We start from the raw sequence: 18,636 nt of genomic DNA on the forward strand, positions 1-18,636 counted from the left end.
CTAATTAACACTTAAACGTTATTAGTCACAAACGTGAAACCTTGATCGGCAATGACCTCAGGTATTCTAAATGTAAATAAAATTAGATTTAGATCCCTTTTAATTACCTGAGGTGCTGTGAGTGATTACCGTGGCGATTGATAAACTCAATTTCTTGTTGAAGGAAAAAACAACAACTTACAAGAAGTTTCTCTGCTCTGTGCACTTAACTCTTCCGTAACCACGGCCCATGGAAAAGAATTGTCTCGCGTTCTATGTTAATAGTACAGAAGGATGTGTTGTTTCTTTATTTGGGCCCTCGAATTCCTATGACGTAAGTGCTTGATAGTGCGGTAATGTTACAAAAGACAGAACTTACCCAAGGAAAGTTTATGTATTTGACACGGTGGGTTTCTGGGTGACGGTGCCCGTTAAATAATAGTAATTGATGGGCGTGGGGAGCGCGTCCCAGTGACTTCGTGCACAAAGGCCGTGGAGACCAAGTGGAAATCTGTTTTGTCACCTCATCCTTCTTCCTAATTGCATCACGATACATTGTCTTTCCAACGTGTGTGTCACTGTTCCCAAGGCCTCCGTCAAGGGGCCCCGCTGCCGGGCCGTCCTTAAGAGATCATTCTCTCAGGTTCCGACCACACGCCGTCTCCCCAAATTGAAGAAGAAAATGGTTTTTTACGGAGCTTGTTGTCAGGATAATTATCTCCGGAAATAGAAAAAACAGCTTCCGTTGGGATAGATGAGTCCCTTTTTCTTGAAAAGTCCAAGAACGCTGCAGGAGAATGTGCTTGTGACAGGCGGGGGTTTGGGGACGTTTCCGAGGCCCTGTTCTTCTGTAAGCAGTGTGCCTTGACGCAGGAAGCAGCTTAGACCTGACGAGTCTGCTGAAGCCAGTGTCCATCCAACTCTATCAGTTTTTAAAAGGGCAAACCAATGACTACTCGACCGCATTTGTCTCAAGGTGCCTGGTCTCTCGTGCTGCTTACAGCACTTTCGTGCTGACATATTCTCTTATTTGGGGTCCTTCGGGGTCCTGGTCCCCATTTCTGCATCTCCTCACGGTCCTTCAGATTCTTGTGCAGCTTCTTCAGCTCGGGTCATCAGTTGTGTGTGCTGCTCATTTTGGGCGGCGTCTCTTCTTTCCCCCCGGTTTAAATTCCTTAGGGGGCCCCCCTCCGCCGGTTCCATCTTTGCTGGAGACCGTGTCCCTCAGGTACCAGTGTGTCCTGGCTTTTCTCCTTGGCCTTCCTTCCCTTACAAACCGTGTCGGCCTGTTTTGTGAACCCCCGGTCCTTCTGAGAAACCCTGAGCCTGCCGGCGCAGGAAGATGGGGGCGGGGACGTCTGCAGACTGAACTCCGCGCGAGCGGCGTCGGGGTGTCAGAAACGCTTCTGCTCCGGCACCATCAGCCGGCTCTGCGAGACAGCTTGATGAGTCGAGGAGAAGTGACAGGTTCATTTTTCCCCTCCATGTTCAGCCATTTATCTTTCAGGTCCTGGCCTGCCATCTAATTGTATTGCCAATTTATTGGGGGGCGCGCCGGCCTCGTGTGGGAAGACGCCGATTTGCATGCAGCTGGAGCCCGCGGGAGAGGAAGTCCGTCCCCTCGGCCTGCTGGACAGGTCTGCGCTGGGCCACGTGGCAGCCTGTGGGGCGCTTGCGGATCCGAGCCTGAGTTCAAGTCCAGGCTGACCTGGGCCTTGGTGAGAACCTCGTGGTGCCCTGGTCCAGAACGCTGCGCTCTCGGCGGGGACGTGTGTGCGCTTTTGCGCATCTTCCTGCATTTCAGACGCCTCGAGGGCTCTCAGGTGCCTTTCTGCGCTGCGGACTCGGAGGCTCACTTGATCGGCGAGGTGGAATACCCGCGGGAAGGCGCGGGCCTGGCGCGGGCCGGGGCTCCGCCCTGCGGTCTCACGGCAGCGCGAAGGGCAGGGCCAAGCTGGCCTAGTCCGAGCTGGCGGGTCCTGGAGGAGTCCTTGGTCCAGGTGACCCGCTGGCATCCCGGCCCGTCTGGGTGTCGGCACCCGTCGGAAGTGCCCGCTCCTGCCCCCTAGAAGCTTTGATGATGCTCAGCGTTGAGCTGCCCGGGGCCCCGGGGCCCAGCCTTTGACCAGCCCTCTCACCACGAGCCTTTGCATCCTCAGACTCCTCAGCCCTGCGGGTTCGGCACTGAGCTGACCGGCCGTGTCTGCTGCTTCCGCGCCCGGCGCCCAGCTCCCCGCGAGAACGCGCCCGCACCCGCTGCTGCCCATCGCGCGCCCTCGCGCCGCCCACGTGTCTGCGCCTCGCCGGCCTCGCCGGCCGCGCCGCCGCCTTTCCGAGCTTCTTGCTCATTCTTCCGTGTCCGCAGCAGTCAGAGTCCTGCTTTGTTTCCATCACAAACCCGGGCCTTTCTCTAGGGGGCTGTTGGGACCTTCCCCGCCTGTCACTCGGCCGCCACACCGGAGAGGAAGGCACCGTGCCGGGAGCGAGGGGCAGAGGAGTGGGGCAGCTCCTGAGGCCGTAGTGAAGGTCATGCAGCTGCGGGAGCGTCTCCTCCGCGGGTGCTGTGATGGGGCTGGAGGTGCCCTGAGCCGTGGGGTGTTTCTCGGTGGTGGGGCTGCAGGTTTGTCTGGCTTCCACCCACCCCATCCCCCGCGCCCCAGGGTCACCTGGTGCGCACTTGCTGCTCTGGGCCGTGGTGAAGGGATGCGGGGGGGTGGGGGTGGGGGTGGGGGGGGACGCCATGAGCACAGGAAAGCAGCCCCCTCCCCACAGTAAACAGGACGGACAGCTGCCTGGCAGGACCACGAGCGTTCTGGGACCCGTCTTAGTCGTCGTCCATGCTGCACCCTTGGCTGTGGGTGCCTCCTGGCCTCGCCTGTGCCCAGGGCGTGTGAGTGACCAGAGGTGACGGGCAGCGCTGGGGCCTCCTTCCTGCCCTGGTCGCTCCGGAGGGTCCCTGCTGAGGAACCAGGCGGCCGGCCCTGCATGGTGTCCCCGGGCAGGAACCAGGCCTGTTCAGCTGACACGCTGCTTCCCCAGGCGCTCACCCAGACTGGTTTGATGCCCACCTTCCGGTCCCACGATTCTGCACCACCGGCCAGAGACGCAGACTGAGTCCTGCCGGCTGGAGCTGGACTTGATGGAGACAGGCCCAGTGTCTGAACATGGTGGAGGCCTGGGGAGGTGAAGATTTGTAATCAAGGCGGCAGGCAGAGAGGGAACCTGCCAGGGGCCACACAGGGACAGAGGGTCGACATGACCAGGGTGCTGGAGTCAGGCGTGGCGGCGTGACGCTGAGGGAGGCCAGATGACATGTGTGAGCTCAGGGTTAGGGTTGGAGGGTCCCCAGAATGTCCAGGGCTGACCGTGCCCTGGGCACCCTGTTGCTGTTCAGGGCAGACTGGAACCTGTGATACAGTCCTGGGGGGCCTCCAGGCAGTGCCCTGTGGAACACCTCCCTGTTCTCCTAGGGGAGAAGGGCTGAGGGAAGCTGCCCGTGTCCAGACCGGCTGAAGGACCTTTGACAGTCGAGTGTTGAGGTGAATGGAAACCTAGTTTTCAGGGGAGTGAGTGTGTGCAGTCCTCTGGGTCTGGACACGGGGACCCCGTGTCCTTAGAGGCTGAGGACCCAGCAGGTGGTCAGCGCCATGGCTCCCACTGCCTGCCAGCCCACACTTGGGTGACTGAGACCCCCCCAGTGGCAGCTCCACTTTGGGCCTCAATTTTAGGGATGTTGTGCTGTGAAGAGAGACGTAAAAGGGGGTGTGCGTTTCCTACAGGATGGTCCGCTGTCCCCTTGCCACAAACAGTAGCTGTATCAGCATTGAGCCCACGTGTGAAGAACGTCAGACAGACCGTATTTATTCCAGCGTGGTTTTTTTTAAATTTTATGTTCTCTCCCTGAAAGGAAAAGGGGACTCGGTAGACATTCCCCTTCTTCTCAAATTCCGAAGTTAATGTCGGCAGCCATGACTTTGCTCCGTCCTGAAGGTAACTGTTTATTACAGTCGGCATTTAAATCCCGATTAATAGGAGCAATTAAACAATAGCTTCATTTCCAGCAAATTAACAACCCTAATAGGTAATTGCGACATAAATGAAGATAAATTTGTTTTAATACAACGAGATAAAAAGAATACAGACAAGAACTGAATCTCAGATGAAGAACTCAGACCTCATTACTTCGTGGAGAACTTGAACGCTTCGCTAGAAGACATTCAAGGGGGTCGGGTTTTTCACCGTGGCCTGTCTTGGGTCAGAGGTTCTTTTCTTTTTTTTTTTATCCTCCCCCGAGGACATTTTTCTATTTTTTTGTTCAGATAGAGTGCGAGGGAGAGAGAGGATAAGAGAGAAACATCGATGTGAAAGGGACACATCGAGTGGCTGCCACCCGCACGACCAACCAGGGCCGGGGACAAACTGCAACCGAGGTACGTGCCCTTAGCGGGAACCGAACCCGGGTCTCTCTGGACCGCAGGCCGACGCTCTAACCGCTGAGCCAAACCGGCCAGGCCAGAGGTTCTTATCTTTTTAATGCAGCAGAAATGTCCCATTGTGTGCCTCGGAGCCCAGAAAGGGAGTCATCGCAGGGATTGCCCCACCGGAGCCTGCCTCCCCAAAACTCTCGGGGCGCGGGGGCTGCCGGGCCGGAGCCTCTCGGCAGGTTCGAGCCGACAAGGGCCCGGAAAGCAGATGCGCAGAAAAGCGTCTCCTTGTACCGCCCTGAGTTAACCGTCGGCCTGCCCGGGTGCAGGGCGCCTTCCCTTCCTCACCTGCGGCTCACAGTCAGGAAGCTGTTCTGATGGCCGATCCTTCCTTTCGCCGAACCCTGGACGTGATCAGGTCTGACCCGTTTTGAGAACCAGGAGCGCGGTACCTGCGCGCAGGGCGGCTTCCGAGAGGACAGCGGGGTGCTTCTGCAGGGGTGGCAGGACCCCTGGGAGCCTGGCTGGAACGGGACCGGCGTTCTCCTGTGGGTCGCTGTGCCTTAGCACAGGTCCGGGCTGCTTTCGAAGACGGTGCGCGTCCTCGGGGGTCGGGAGCCGCGACCGAGCGCAGGTTAAATGTCCAGCCTGCTCTGGAAGCTGGCAGCCTGGGTTCCGCCAAAACCACACCCCTGAGCTTCTATCGGGGTTGGTAGCTTTGTGTCGTTAGTGACCAGCTTCAGACTCTGCCCACGTGAAGGTCAGTTAGGTGTGAGGGCGGGGTCACCGCAGTTTCTGGCGTGAGCATCTCAGAACAAAAGATCCATGAACGTCTTCGGGGCGGGGGGGGGGGCAGCCGGGCCCCTAGTCCAGACCCTGGCGGCTCTGTCACAGCCCCTCCCCCCACACACCTTCTCCAGTGTCCAGGTAGAGGTGGCCCACGTCATCTGAACCACACCAGGTGTCCTTCCAGAACATGGCCCTGGTCACTCGTCCTGGGGTAGTTTTATGGCCTTAAGGATCCAGTCACACTTCTCACTCTGCTTGCGAGTCCGTCCGGTGTGTCTCCAGCTCCCGGTAGGCCTCCGCCCCTTCTCATATACGCTGTCATCCCCACTCTGGGTTCTGTTTGTTCCCTCTCTCGGGTGCCGGTGCTTGTGGGAGGGCAGGGTTTCCCGAGGAGTGCGGAGGTCCGTGGAACGGCCCACGGCCTCGGCTCGAGAGCTGGCCGTTTTCCAGGGGCCGCACAGCTGGGCAGGTCGACACGCGTGCGGGCCCTGCGGTCCACTCCCTCGTTGTCGGTACGCGTCAAACAACCCGAGAGACCTTCGAGAACGCACCCCACCTTTTTCATCGAATTGGTGTTTTGGCCTGGCTTCCTCTGTCCTCGAACCAGAGATCATTTGGAACCCCCTCCCCCCAGCTGGGCCTGGGCTCACCACCAGTGCAGAACACACCTCCTGTGCTTTCGTTAACTTTGGGAAAAACACCACTTCAGGTTTCTTTCCATTTCTAAGTCACAAATTCCAAACTACATAGATAATTTGGTAATTAATTTCTTCTTAATTAATAAGATAGTTTAATGATCACTCAACTGTAATTTGAAACGGAGTTGAGACGTTAGGGGATCTTTTATTTGTTGCTGGAAGATTTACAGTCCCCGGTGGTGTTCATTATTTATGGGCATTGTCCGCTGCGCCCTGCCCCCACCCCGGTTCTGCTGGGGGAGCCTCGGTGGAAGGGACGGGAAACTGCCTTTGGGTGCCGGCCAGACGGAGGGGAAGGGGCCGTGACCCCCAACCTCGGGCGGTGCTCTAAAACGTCCCTACGGAGTGCTGTTGGAGTCTTGGGCTAGTTGATTATCACGTGCGTCTATCATAAAAATTTAAAAAACTTTATTCGATTTATCATTCTCACTTAAATTCCTATCTAACGTTGCTGAGCACCCTGGGCCTTGCCCCACCCCCACCCAAGCTGGCCTTCCTGTAGCTGAAGAATCCTCCTCTTCCTCACAGTTGGGTTGATTTACACCGAGTCCATTTGACATCTAACTGTGGCTCTTCAAGTCTGCATGCTTCCCCAAAGCCGCCCTGAGCTGCACCCCCACTTCTCCATGCCCCCCAGGAGGCACCTGCCCCCAGCATAGCCTGGGGGGTCCGTGGGACTCGCTGGAGCTCTGCTTATTCCTGAAGGTACGAGGTACCCTCCTCGCAGAAGCTGATACTGTGAAGGACGCGAGGATGTAGAATGTTGCCAAGCGGGTCATTTCAAAGTTGCTTGATCACAACTCTCCTCCAGGCTCCGGGGGACTGAGGGTGTGCTGGGGCTGGCCAGTTTGGGGCCCTGGGCCCTGCTCAGGGAGAAGGTTGGATGGCAGGATCTGAGCAGAGGATGAGTGGAGGAAGGGGACGAGGGACCACCCCGTGGCCCTACGTCTGATGGAAATCGGAGCTCCTGGCGAGCGCCTGGAGATTCTGCTCCTGGAAGAAAGCTTATTGGGGTGGAGGCCAGGGGGTCCTCCCTTTCCTGCCCCTTCCCTACCTTTCCCGGGCTCACAGGTGGCACCACGGAAGTTCTTGTTAATTGATTCATTTGAGTCAATCATTTAATCCACAGAGGAAGTTTTGCTGATTAAATTCACTCAACACTTATTGGGCTATGCCAAAAATGTCATAATCATTAATGAAATTAAAAAGCTTGATTTGTGCTTCATTTTGGATGGTGTGGGTGCCAGCTGGTGCCATGCAAGGGGAGTCCCAGGGGTAGCCCCCACCCCAGTTGAGAGCAGGAGGCCAGAACCCAGTACGAATTATCAGAGGCCTGGTTTGGGACCCTGTGCTACACAGTCGTGTACTGAGCAGTTTTACACACCAAGCCCTCGGGACTTGGGGGCGAGGACCAGAGTTGCATCCCTTCAACAAGGAAGGCCCGGGCTCCCCATGTGTGTGTGCACGTATGTGTGTGATTGTGTACACACGTGCATGGGTGTGCATTGTGTACAAGTGTGTATGGGTGTGCATTGTGTACAAGTGTGCATGGGTGTGCATTGTGTACACGTGTGCAGGGGTGTGCATCGTGTACACGTGTGCAGGGGTGTGCATTGTGTACACGTGTGCATGCACACGCAGCAGTACTCGGTCCAGAGGGTGGGTGCAGCGCGGAGCTGGCCTCGGGAGCACCTGCGGGCACTTGGGGTGCAGGGCTGCACGAGCAGTCTGGACGGTGAGAAGAAGAAGGCTCCGGGGCGGTGGTGCCTGACCTGGGACTCGGGAAGCCTTGGCCCTGGGGAGGTGGAGGCGAGTTCGGGGCGGGGGTGGCAGCTGTGTGTCGGCTTCAGGGAGCCGTGCGGTCTGCATGGTCGTAGGCAGTGGGGCTGGGGAAGTGTTGGGTTTTGAAGGCCTCCTTGTCCCCCCTGGGGTTCTGAACCAGTTAAGAAATAAGACCAAAGACTTGGGCCCCGGGAAGATCCCATCATTTTGAGTCGAGTGGCAAGAGTGGGCTGGGGAAGGAAACTCGTCTGGCGTCCTCTGTGGCCACCAGACTCAGACAGGCTGGCCATCGGTTCCAGGCAGCGAGAAGTGCACACCGTCCCCTGAGCTCCTGCACACGGTCCCCAGAGGGCAAGGACTGAGAAGGGACAGACAGCTCGTGAGTGTGGGAGTCTGTGTGGTAGGCAGCAGCAAGAGTGGGGAGCCCACGCCTCACCCCCACGGGAGCTCATTCTGCGGAGGAAGTTCAGCAGGATGTGGGCGACGCCTTAGGACGCTTTGCTACGGCAAAGGCCACCTGCGGTGCGTGGCTGTGGGCACAGTGGAGGGACTGCTGTGGGAGCTGCTTCAGTAACCACCTCTGGGAGGCGAGGCCTGGGGTCCAGGCAGGGGAGGGACCGTGGACAGGGGAGGCCTCGGGTCCAGGCAGGGGAGGGACCATGGAGAGGGGGGGCCTGGGGTCCAGGCAGGGGAGAGACCATGGAGAGGGGAGGCCTGGGGTCCAGGCAGGGGAGGGACCGTGGAGAGGGGAGGCCTGGGATCCAGGCAGGGGAGGGACCGTGGAGAGGGGAGGCCTGGGGTCCAGGCAAGGGAGGGACCGTGGACAGGGGAGACCTGGGATCCAGGCAGGGGAGGGACCGTGGAGAGGGGAGGCCTGGGGTCCAGGCAGGGGAGGGACCGTGGACAGGGGAGACCTGGGATCCAGGCAGGGGAGGGACCGTGGACAGGGGAGACCTGGGGTCCAGGCAGGGGAGGGACCGTGGACAGGGAGGCCTGGGGTCCAGGCAGGGGAGGGACCGTGGACAGGGGAGGCCTGGGGTCCAGGCAGGGGAGGGACCGTGGACAGGGGAGGCCTGGGGTCCAGGCAGGGAGGGACCGTGGAGAGGGGGGCCTGGGGTCCAGGCAGGGGAGGGACCGTGGAGAGGGGAGGCCTCGGTCCAGGCAGGGGAGGGACCGTGGAGAGGGGAGGCCTCGGGTCCAGGCGGGGTAGGGACCGTGGAGAGGGGGGCCTGGGGTCCAGGAAGCGGTAGCGAGCATGAGCTCGAGAGGAGTGGTGGCTGCATCTGCTGTCTGTGTCCCCTGCCCGTGGGTGGTGGGGGTGGTGCCATCAGTGGGAGTAGACAGTCTGGAGAAGCAGGCTTGGCAGCTGAGGGTGAGGCTCAGATGGGGCCCCGTGGACATGGAGGCAGCCCCCCCCCCCCCACCGCGGGGGCTGTGAGTGGCACGTGGAGACACGGTTCTAGAATTCAGGGAGGCCCAGGCTGTTTATGGAGACATGGAACCGTGGGCATCGAGGTGGAGAGTTGCCAGGTGGAGCACGTGGAGACTGAGGGTGGTCCGAGGATGAACCTAGACGCTCCCAGGTTGAAGAGCCAGCGACAGGCGGGGGCGGAGCTCCAGGCGGGGGAGGGAGCGGAGGGTCAGGGCCATGGGCGGAGGGAGGGATACAGAACAGGAGGAAACCAGCGTCCATGCCCGTGCCGCCCAGAGGTCAGGTGAGGCGCCACCTCCAGACCGTCGCCAGCGGCCCTGCCCCAGGCCGAGCTGGTCAGAACAGGAGGGGACGTCAGGGACAGCCAGCTGCTTTCGAGGAGGCTGGGGGTGCAGCGGGTCTGAACCGGCACTGGCTGAGCCTCTCCTGGGTGCTGGCCACTAAGTGTGGCAACTGTTATGTGTCACCCAGTTAAAGGGTTGTGGAGAGAGAAACAGGACCGAACCAAGAGACGCATGGCCCCTGTCCTGGCAGCGGGGTGTCTCGCGGGGGTGCTGGCAGGGAAGCCGGAGTCCCGGGGCCCCTGGGCAGTGTTTCGAGCAGCGTCCCTGCTGCGCCTCGGGGCCTGTTCCCGTCCCGTCCGTGGAGTGTCCCGGCAGGGTGAACGGAGGGAGACCTCTGGGTGGCCGGCGGGCTGCCTCCTGCTGCGCCTCGGGGCCTGTTCCCGTCCCGTCCGTGGAGTGTCCCGGCAGGGTGAACGGAGGGAGACCTCTGGGTGGCCGGCGGGCTGCCTCCTGCTGCGCCTCGGGGCCCGTTCCCGTCCCGTCCGTGGAGTGTCCCGGCAGGGTGACGGAGGGAGACCTCTGGGTGGCCAGGCCGCCGGCTCCCGCTTCGGGCGAATGGCAGGAAAGGTGAAGTGCAGGCAGGACTGGGCAGCGCGCCAGGCCTTAATGAGGTCTGATTTGGGAGCCGAGCGCAGATTTATCACTAATTAAAGGGTGCCGTTTATCACCGAGCCGGTAGGAAATTTAAAACTTACGGAGAAAGTAAGTGTGCAGCTCACTTTTCCTGTTGCTTACATGTACACTGAAGACTGGACACGCGTGTGGGGAAGTCCATGTCAGAGTTTGGCTTTTTTTAATTTATTTTTTTATCCTCACCTGAGGACATTTGTTTTTTGTTCAGACAGAGTGGGAGGGAGAGAGAGAGAGAGAAACATCGATGTGAAAGGGACACATCGAGGGGCTGCCACCCGCACGACCAACCAGGGGCAGGGACAAACTGCAACCGAGGTACATGCCCTTAGCGGGAACCGAACCCGGGTCTCTCTGGACCGCAGGCCGGCGCTCTAACCGCTGAGCCAAACCGGCCAGGGCAGGGTTCGGCTTTTAAAGGGATCTGACATTCACCACCCAGGTCCGCAGGGCCCCGGCCAGCCCCCACACCCTCTCCCAGGCCCCGGCGGTTCCCTTGCTTGGTTTTGAAGTTTATACAGTTTTATGATAGTTAGGGCTGGAAGGGGGTAACTAAAGGGTATCTGTTACCTACGTATTACCCAAATCGGAGGAAGAGACTGGAACAACACTGAGCACTGGTGTGGAAATCGGAGGTTCGGGAAGTTGGCCAGCCCGGTCAGACCGCGAGCGTTCTCGGTAAATGCCGCTGACACCGTGGCCGACCTCACCTCGCTCACGCGGTCACTTTGGAGGCGTGGGCGGCACCAAAATCAAGAACACGTTGCGTTGCAGTGATGACGATTCCCTGTCCTCAGTAACCCCCGGTGCCCGTGTGTCTGTGCGATTCATGCATTCGGTCACGTGTGTATATAAAACATGTAACACTCTTGCCCTGGCCGGTTTGGCTCAGCGGTTAGAGTGTCGGCCTGCGGTCTGGAGAGACCCGGGTTCAGTTCCCGCTAAGGGCATGTACCTCGGTTGCAGTTTGTCCCCGGCCCTGGTTGGTCGTGCGGGTGGCAGCCCCTCGATGTGTCCCTTTCACATCGATGTTTCTCTCTCTATTCCTCTCTCTCCCTCCTGCTCTATCTGTACAAAAAATGGAAAAATACCCTCGGGTGAGGATAAAAAAACAAACAAACAAACATGTAACACTCTTGTTGAACGACCGAATGTAGGTAAAACAGTGGTTGTGAAAATTGCCCATCAGTTTAATCTGGGGAAACACTTACGTTTTAAATCTGTTAACGTCTCAATGCCCAGAGTGTCGGGAGTAGTTCCCGATTCTGGCTACAGCAGGACAGTCCCCTCTCCTCCGCGTTCCGTGGCGTTGTGTTGGGGGAAGGGCTCACCCACTCACACCAACCATCTCATCTCACCTGTCCCGCGGTTCACCCCGACTCTCAAGGTCACTGGAGGGATGAGCCGTCGCACCATCTTAGATGGCATCGGTGTCCAGCGTGGGACACCCGGACAGTTCCTCTCAGGAAAGCCTCCGTGTGGTGCTCAGAAACACCCCCACCCCGGCCGTAGGCACAGCAGCGGCCGCCGTGCAGGGGGACCCCAGAGACGCCAGACCGCACCCCGGGAGCTTCACCCTCCCCTTGCTCCTCGCTGGTCTTCTTCCTCCGTCGCCCACGTTCCTTGTCCTTCATCGGGTCTTCCCCACTTTTGTGGGTTATCCCGTAGTTCTGCAGCAGTCTGGTTTAGAACCCCACATCTGTGCGTCGTTCCTTTCTTCCCTGGGGGGATGGACCAGTCACGGAGGCATGGGACCCGTCGAGGGAAGTTAAAAACTGCTCCCAGCGGCTCGCGGCCCACGCGGTGGAGCAGTATCTCATGAGCAGGTTTCTGGCATTAACCTGTGGGTTGTGCTTGGCGCCACCCTGCCCAGGGTCCGACGACAGGCTGTAAGGTGGAAACGTTCTCTCGGCCCGAGAATTGCTGTCCCAGCCTCCCAGCGGGAGGAAGGAACCCGTCATCTGTCCTGTCTCAGGAAGTTTCTCAAATCTCTCCCCAGACTTACAGGGACCGTCCACAGAACTCGAGACCGCCCAGCCCGTTTAGTCCTGACGTGTGTGCTTGGAAACGGGCTCCAGGTCAGCGTCCCTCTGTCCATCCAGAGGCGTCGCCACCCCGAGTCTGCAGTACAGTAAAAATGCATTCGAGTTGATCATCAGAAAACCCCCTCGCCTCCCCCCACAAAGAAGTACATTGGCAATCACCCAGACAATCATGATTTTAACTTAATTTGCTCTTGGTCTTTGGGATTTCAGTCCCCCCGCAGGACACATGTTCTGCAGCTGTTGGAATCTGATCTTAAATTTTATTTTTGAGTTCCCATAATGATTTATAAAATACTCTAATACACGTCTTCAAAGACCCCAGATCAATACGTCGATGGTTTTGAAATGACAGAGTGCCGCGCTATTCCTCTGTAATTTAAACATGATTAGCTGATGAAGGTTATGATCAATACGCTACGGGAAGATAAATTAATTGATATCATCCTTTCAGGATGATAAGAGGCCTATCGGAGGTGGGCTGTACCTAATGAGGCCGGCGCCTCATCTCTGGGAGCCATTTTTTACGTAGCGCGTTTTCACTTCATCATATTTATACTATCATTCATTTACATGAAAGCCGTGTGCCCCGGACGGACCGGTTCCTTATTAAACCCGTGTTCATTCGGAGGAGAAATGACCTGCGGACTCCGGGTGCTGCCGTCTGCGCGGGAACCCCGTAAAAAGGGCCCCGCTCTGGGCCAACAGGATGGAATGTCACTGGACGTAATTACAGGTCCCCAAAGACGCGCGTCTATCCGGATACAGGCGGCGGTTCTCCCGCGGCGGCGCCGGTGGGTGCAGGAAGAGCGCTGATCGTTGACTTCCTTTCCAGTGAGACCCGGCTTGCTTCATCAGCGAGCCTGCTTGCCAGGACTGTCATGGCTGGTTGAACTCCGATTCCTGTCGATGAAGATAAACTTCCTATGTGTGTAGCCTTATATTTAAATAAATAAATAAAGTCTTTGATATAATTACACGTCCTTGAATGTAATTCTGTGCGGCAGCTTGTAACGTGAAGAGTGATTCCCTGGGCTCCGCACACACCAAAACCACCAGAATTTCGATTTTTCAGGGGGGTTTCGTTACATTACCCCGTCTTATTTAGGATTATTTCTGCCACGGGTAGCTGGCAGGGAGGGAGATCGGGGGGTCACATTATTAGAATAATATAAACAAGATGGGTGTGTTTCTGTGTTTTACGTGTCGGGTTTCTGAGGGGGTCTGCGCGGGGCTGCCAGGTTCGAGGCCCGCCCCCTCCGTCTCAGGTCTCCCCAGTGTGGTTCTCATCCCCACGGTGCCTGCCGGGGCTGCCGCCGACGTGCGCTTTTTAAGCAGCAAGAAGGAAAAAGACGTAGGGAAGGCATGCGCCCCACGTGCCCTCTGAGTCCTCATCCCATCGCCTGGGACTTGCTTGCCAGACCGCCTTCAGCTGGGGTCCCGGGGCCGGAATGGAGGAGGTCCCGGGGACTGTCCCGTCTCTGGCGTGCGCCCCGCAAACGAGCCATCGGGAATTCGGTCGCTGCGGGAACCGTGGTTGACAAGGACAGCCTGCGGTCCCGGCCATGTTCCCTGCATCTGGAAACTAGCCTCATGTTGCTTTCTTTTGTCTCCCTGTCCACCAGTTGCCCAGAAGATTGTCGCCACGAGGAAGAAGCAGCAGCTGTCCATCGGACCCTGCAAGTCGCTCCCCAACTCCCCCAGCCACTCGTCTGTCTGCTCCGCACAAGCGTCCGCCGTGCACATCAGCCAGGTGGGTGGGCCCGGGGGACGTGCCTGTCCAGGGGGTTGTCCGCCAGTGGTGAAGTGGATTTTCTCTTTGCTGATTTTAGAGAAGGGAGAGGGAGAGCGAGAGATGGAAACATGGATGAGAGAGAACAGCGACGGGCCGCCTCCTGCACGCCCCCCACATGTGCCCTGACCGGCAGTCGAACCGGTGACCTCTTGGTGCAGGGTCGACGCTCAACCACTGAGCCACACCGGCCGGGCTGGATTTTCTTTTTGTTTTCAACTTTCTGAATAACAGCATGTTGGTAACGGGCTCAATGGCTCCTTCAGAAAGCGCTGTGGCCCAGTGGTTTCCACGGGAGCCGCCTTGCACGTTTCCTGTCGCAGCCGGTGTCTCAAGCAGGCTGGCCGAGGGAGCGGGGCGCCTGGCGGTGGGTTAGAGCAGCGTCCCGATCCACCAAGGGCATGGGCTCGAGCCCCGGTCACGGTGCACGCAGGAGTCACCCACCAAATGCGTAGTTGGGTGGAACAACAAATCGAACTCTTTCTCGCTCTCTGAGATTGATCAATTAAAACAATTTTAATTACCCCGTGTCGGCCCTCCTGGCTGCCTACAGGTGGGACAGTTGCGGGTCACTGTCAGTTGCTGATCTCATGGTGCACTTAGACTTGGTAGCAGGCCTCAGGTATAATGACCTCGTGCCTGAGGCCCTGGAGAAACTCTCTCTCCATAGCAACAACATTTGCTCAATTATTGACTTGGAAGTAAACAAAATAATTGTCACTGTGAGAACGTAACCAAAATCCCTTGAGGGAACTTGGCCGGTTTTGAGTGACACGTCCCGGGCAGGTGTTACTTGTTAAACAGGTGCCGCGGCTACAGCCACGGCCCAAGAGTTCCCGTCACGAGCGCCCGCATCTCTGCTCTAGCAGCGTTCGTTTTCTGGAAATCGTGAAACATCTCCCCAAAGCCTTCTCATTCCCAAGAGGTCATTTTCAAACTGGGAGTTCACATTGCAGTGCAGAGCCTGAGACAGACGGCCCATGAGAGGATGGGGTGCTCCAGACCCCACCCTGTGTGCGTGAGGCTGAACCGGCAGCAGAGCCAGAGGACGGTCCCAGCCTGCTGCGCGGGCATCTCCTCGGGGTGACCCTGCCCGGGAGGTGGCATTCGGATCCTGAGTGTGTCCTTAAGCAAACCCTGGTTTTTGAATCGTCACAGACAAGCAACGGGGGCGGGAGTTTGAGCGACTGCTCCTCGTCCGTCCCGTCGACGCCGAGCACCAGCCAGAAGGAGCTGCGCATTGACGTGCCCCCCACCGCCAACACCCCGACGCCGGTCCGGAAGCAGTCCAAGCGCCGGTCCAACCTTTTCACCGTGAGTGTGATTTCGAAGATATCCGATGAGTGTGTGTGTGTGGGGGGGTGTCTGCCTGCCAGGTGGTTCAGTGGTATTTGCAGAACCCAAACGAAATGAATGAGCGTAGTATTGATTTCCACGGGAGTCTGAGAACATCATGCTTCAGAGGTTTGGATACTGAGCAGAAGGGGGATTTCCCGGCGTGCAGGGAGTTCAGATCCCCGTGTCAGAAGTGAGGAGTGAGGGGTTTGTCCGGAGATGCCTCTGATTTGTGACAGTCTCGGTCACATTGGACACGAGAGGTGACAAAGTCCCCAGACGTGCATCTGGCCTTCCGGACGAGATAGAAAAGCCACATCAGTCCACAGACCCCTCCCCAGCCCGGACACTCGCGTGGCTCAGGCTCGTGACACAGGCTCTCGCGTGGGCCTCTCTCCAGTCACCTGGGGGCACTGAACGCTGCAGTAAGCTCTTGGAGCTGAGGCTTACAGACCCGGACTCGGTGCTTGGGGCCCAGTAGGTGCAGTTTTCCAGTGCCCCCTGGGCAGTGGGGAGAAGTGATCCCCTGAACCCAGAGGACACAAAGCGCTGCCTCCCAGTCCCTCTCACCCAGGAGGTCACCACCAGCCAGAGCTCCGTGTGACCTGAGAAGAACATGCTTCCTCCCGGGACGAGGCCTGTGCATCGCACAGACAGGTTCACGACCCGTGGTTCTCAGCAGGGCCGTCTCGCTCCCCGGGACATTTGGCAAGTCCTGGAGACACTGAGTTGTCACAGCGCGGGGGCTGGGACAGGGCTCGGCACTGCAGGCAGTCCGTCCTGGGTGGTGACCAGGATGCTGCCGAGCATCCTCCGTGGCACCGGGTGGCCACACAGCCAAGAGCGACAGCTGCCACGTCCGTGGTGCCCAGCCGTTCGGTGCATTCCTGGTGCCGTCGATGCAGAGGTGTGAACAGTGCAGTGTTTCCGGTCTGGGACCAAAGGAGGACTGTGCTGGGGTGGCTGGGGCCTGTCCCCTGACCTGAAGCCCTCAGGGAGGTGGCATTGGTGTCACCCCAGCCCCCCTCCATGCATGTGGGTTTTCCCGCCGACAGCCACACTGCCAAGGTCTGTTCCGGCAGCACCCGCCTTCCCTTTGCTGCGTGCCCTGCGCCAGGGGGATCTGACGGCTGCTGCTGGAGGGCCAGGGGACCAGGCAGCTGGACACCCGCCTCCACCCTGGACGGCTGCTGCTGGAGGGCCAGGGGACCAGGCCGCTGGACACCCGCCTCCAGCAGCAGCTCCAGCCCTTGGGCAGGTCCCGGCCCCCCTGAGCTGGAAAGCGCAGTAGGGGTGGTGGGGCTGCTGGAAGGTCCCCGCAGGGCCGCGCCTCGGGCACTACTGTCCTTGTTTCTCTCACCCCGGCGTCAGGAGGTGAGTTCTGAGAACGGGAAGCGGTAGTTGGGGGACAGAGGGGGAGGGAGGCGTCGAGCTTCTGCGAACACAGGTGAGGGTCTGACATGCTCCCCGGCTCTGTCCCCACCCAGGTCGGGGCTTTGGGCCAGGAAGGCGTCACCTTGCAGGACAGGCTGGGCCTCTCGCGTGGCTCGGTGGACCGGAGGAACCGCAGGTGCTGGGAGGTGGCCCTGAGCGTGGACCGGCCCTCTGCACCTCGCTACTCCTGCCTCCCGGCCGCGGGCTGCCATCCAGGGGCCACGTTTCCTAGCCACTGGCTCTGCTTCTGTCCTAAGGAAGGAGGTCAGAAGCCAGGAAGCATCTTAAGCAATCAGGCGGTTATAAGCCGAGCTCCAACATGCCCCCGTCCGCACAGGTTAAGGGCAGCTCTAGGATGTGCCAGAAAATAGAGTCCCAGTTGCCCTCAGGGTAACGGACAGAAGGGAAAACGTGGAGGCAGGAAGAATCAGAAGAACAGTGACTCGGTGGGTGGATACTCCCTTGCCCTGCGCTGTCTGCAGAGCCTGGTGGTGCCTTGTGCCTGCCCCAGTCAGCCCGTCGGAGGGAAAGGGGTTTAGCGAGAAGGGAGGGGCTCCTGCCGCTTCTTCACACCCTGCGCCTGTGGCCCCACACAGGGCACCCTGGACGGGCCCCAGGTGCCCGAGCCGAGAAGAACTCCTCCTTACGCCCTGGCCAGTTTGGCTCAGCGGTTAGCGCATCGGCCCTCAGATGAATGAATCTTGGGTTTGATTCCGGTCAAGGGCACGTACCTCGGTTGTGGTTTGTCCCCGGCCCTGGTTGGGGTCGTTTGGGAGGCAGCCAGCCGATGTATCTCTCACATTGGTGTTTCTCTCTCACTCTCTCCTCCCTTCCCATTCTATCTGAAAATAAATGGCAAAATATCCTCAGGTGAGGATTTTTAAAATAGGAACTTCTCCTTACGGTGCCTTGATTGTGCCCCAACGGACGTGTCTGCCAGCACAGAGGTCTGCCCCGAAGCGATGCCCTGTCCGTGCTGTTCTCGGCCTCTTCAGATGTGGGCACGGCTTGCTGGTAAACCATTTTAGAAATTGAGTCCAGCCGCTACTAGTGGGAACGGAAATTGGGGGACATGGAAGGAGCTGTGTGATGGGCTTGCTTCTTGCCATAACAGACACAGCAGGAATCCCGGGCGTGGTCATTACTGGGTTTGACATTGGACAGGACGAAGGTGGTGGTGATGGTGGTGACGGCAGTGATGCATCGGTGTTTTGTGGTTTTTTTTGCATTTATCTTCAGATAGAGCGGGAGGGAAAGAGGGAGGAAGAGAGAGGAGAAACATCAATGTGAGAGAGACACATCGAGTGGCTGCCACCCACACGACACCAGCCAGGGCCGGGGGCAAACTGCAACCAAGGTACGTGCCCTTAGTGGGAACTGAACCCGGGCCTCTCTGGACCGTGGGCCGACGTTCTAACCGCTGAGCCAAACCGGCCAGGGCGGTGTTTTAAAGTTGATCTTAGAAATATTAACTCCACTAGATGTCAGTGTCATCCAAGGAATGAAAAGAAGGCAAATTAATTTCAAAATTGTAGCAATTAGGAAACGAAACTCTCCTGGTTACCCGTTTGCACCTGTTCTTAAATGTGAAGTTTCATAGACTCTTCTTCCCTAGGAACTGTAGGTAATCATTGGCCTAAACTGGCCAAAAAAAGATGTGTTCATAGAAAAGCTGTAGTAGGGCAGGGGTGGGGAGGCATACTCTGAACGCTCTAGGTAACAGTCCATGCAGACTGGGACTGTAGTTCCCAGACGGGGGGGAGGGGGGGGCATTGTCCACCTTCCTCATTAGAGCGTCATAAAGTGGCCAGAGTTAATTGAGTAGTGTACACATCATTTTTCAAACACCATGCTTGTGAATTTCACAGAGCAGACCTGCAGTGCATCACGCTGGGCTGACGTTTGCAGCTCCAGATGATTCTGTTTGCACACGTGCACAACTTTAAACAAAAATA

At 58.3% G+C, this 18,636-nt stretch overlaps 1 protein-coding gene across 8 annotated transcripts in view; it reads left to right on the top strand.

Moving 5' to 3' along the window:
• AGAP1 (ArfGAP with GTPase domain, ankyrin repeat and PH domain 1) overlaps positions 1 to 18,636 on the top strand; it is a 479,358-nt gene that overhangs the window by 214,954 nt on the left and 245,768 nt on the right. For all 8 annotated transcript variants that reach the window (XR_004958681.1, XM_036254522.1, XM_036254517.1 and 5 more), the window contains 2 exons: positions 13,746 to 13,873; positions 15,071 to 15,226. Coding sequence is in view for 7 of the 8 variants with exons in the window: in XM_036254522.1 (XP_036110415.1) it covers positions 13,746 to 13,873; positions 15,071 to 15,226 (284 nt within the window). In the remaining variant the exon portion in view is untranslated. The remainder of the gene's footprint in view (positions 1 to 13,745; positions 13,874 to 15,070; positions 15,227 to 18,636) is intronic.

The sequence above is a fragment of the Molossus molossus genome, unplaced genomic scaffold (genome assembly GCF_014108415.1).
Source record: "Molossus molossus isolate mMolMol1 unplaced genomic scaffold, mMolMol1.p scaffold_m16_p_11, whole genome shotgun sequence".
Classification (NCBI taxonomy): Eukaryota; Metazoa; Chordata; class Mammalia; order Chiroptera; family Molossidae; genus Molossus; species Molossus molossus.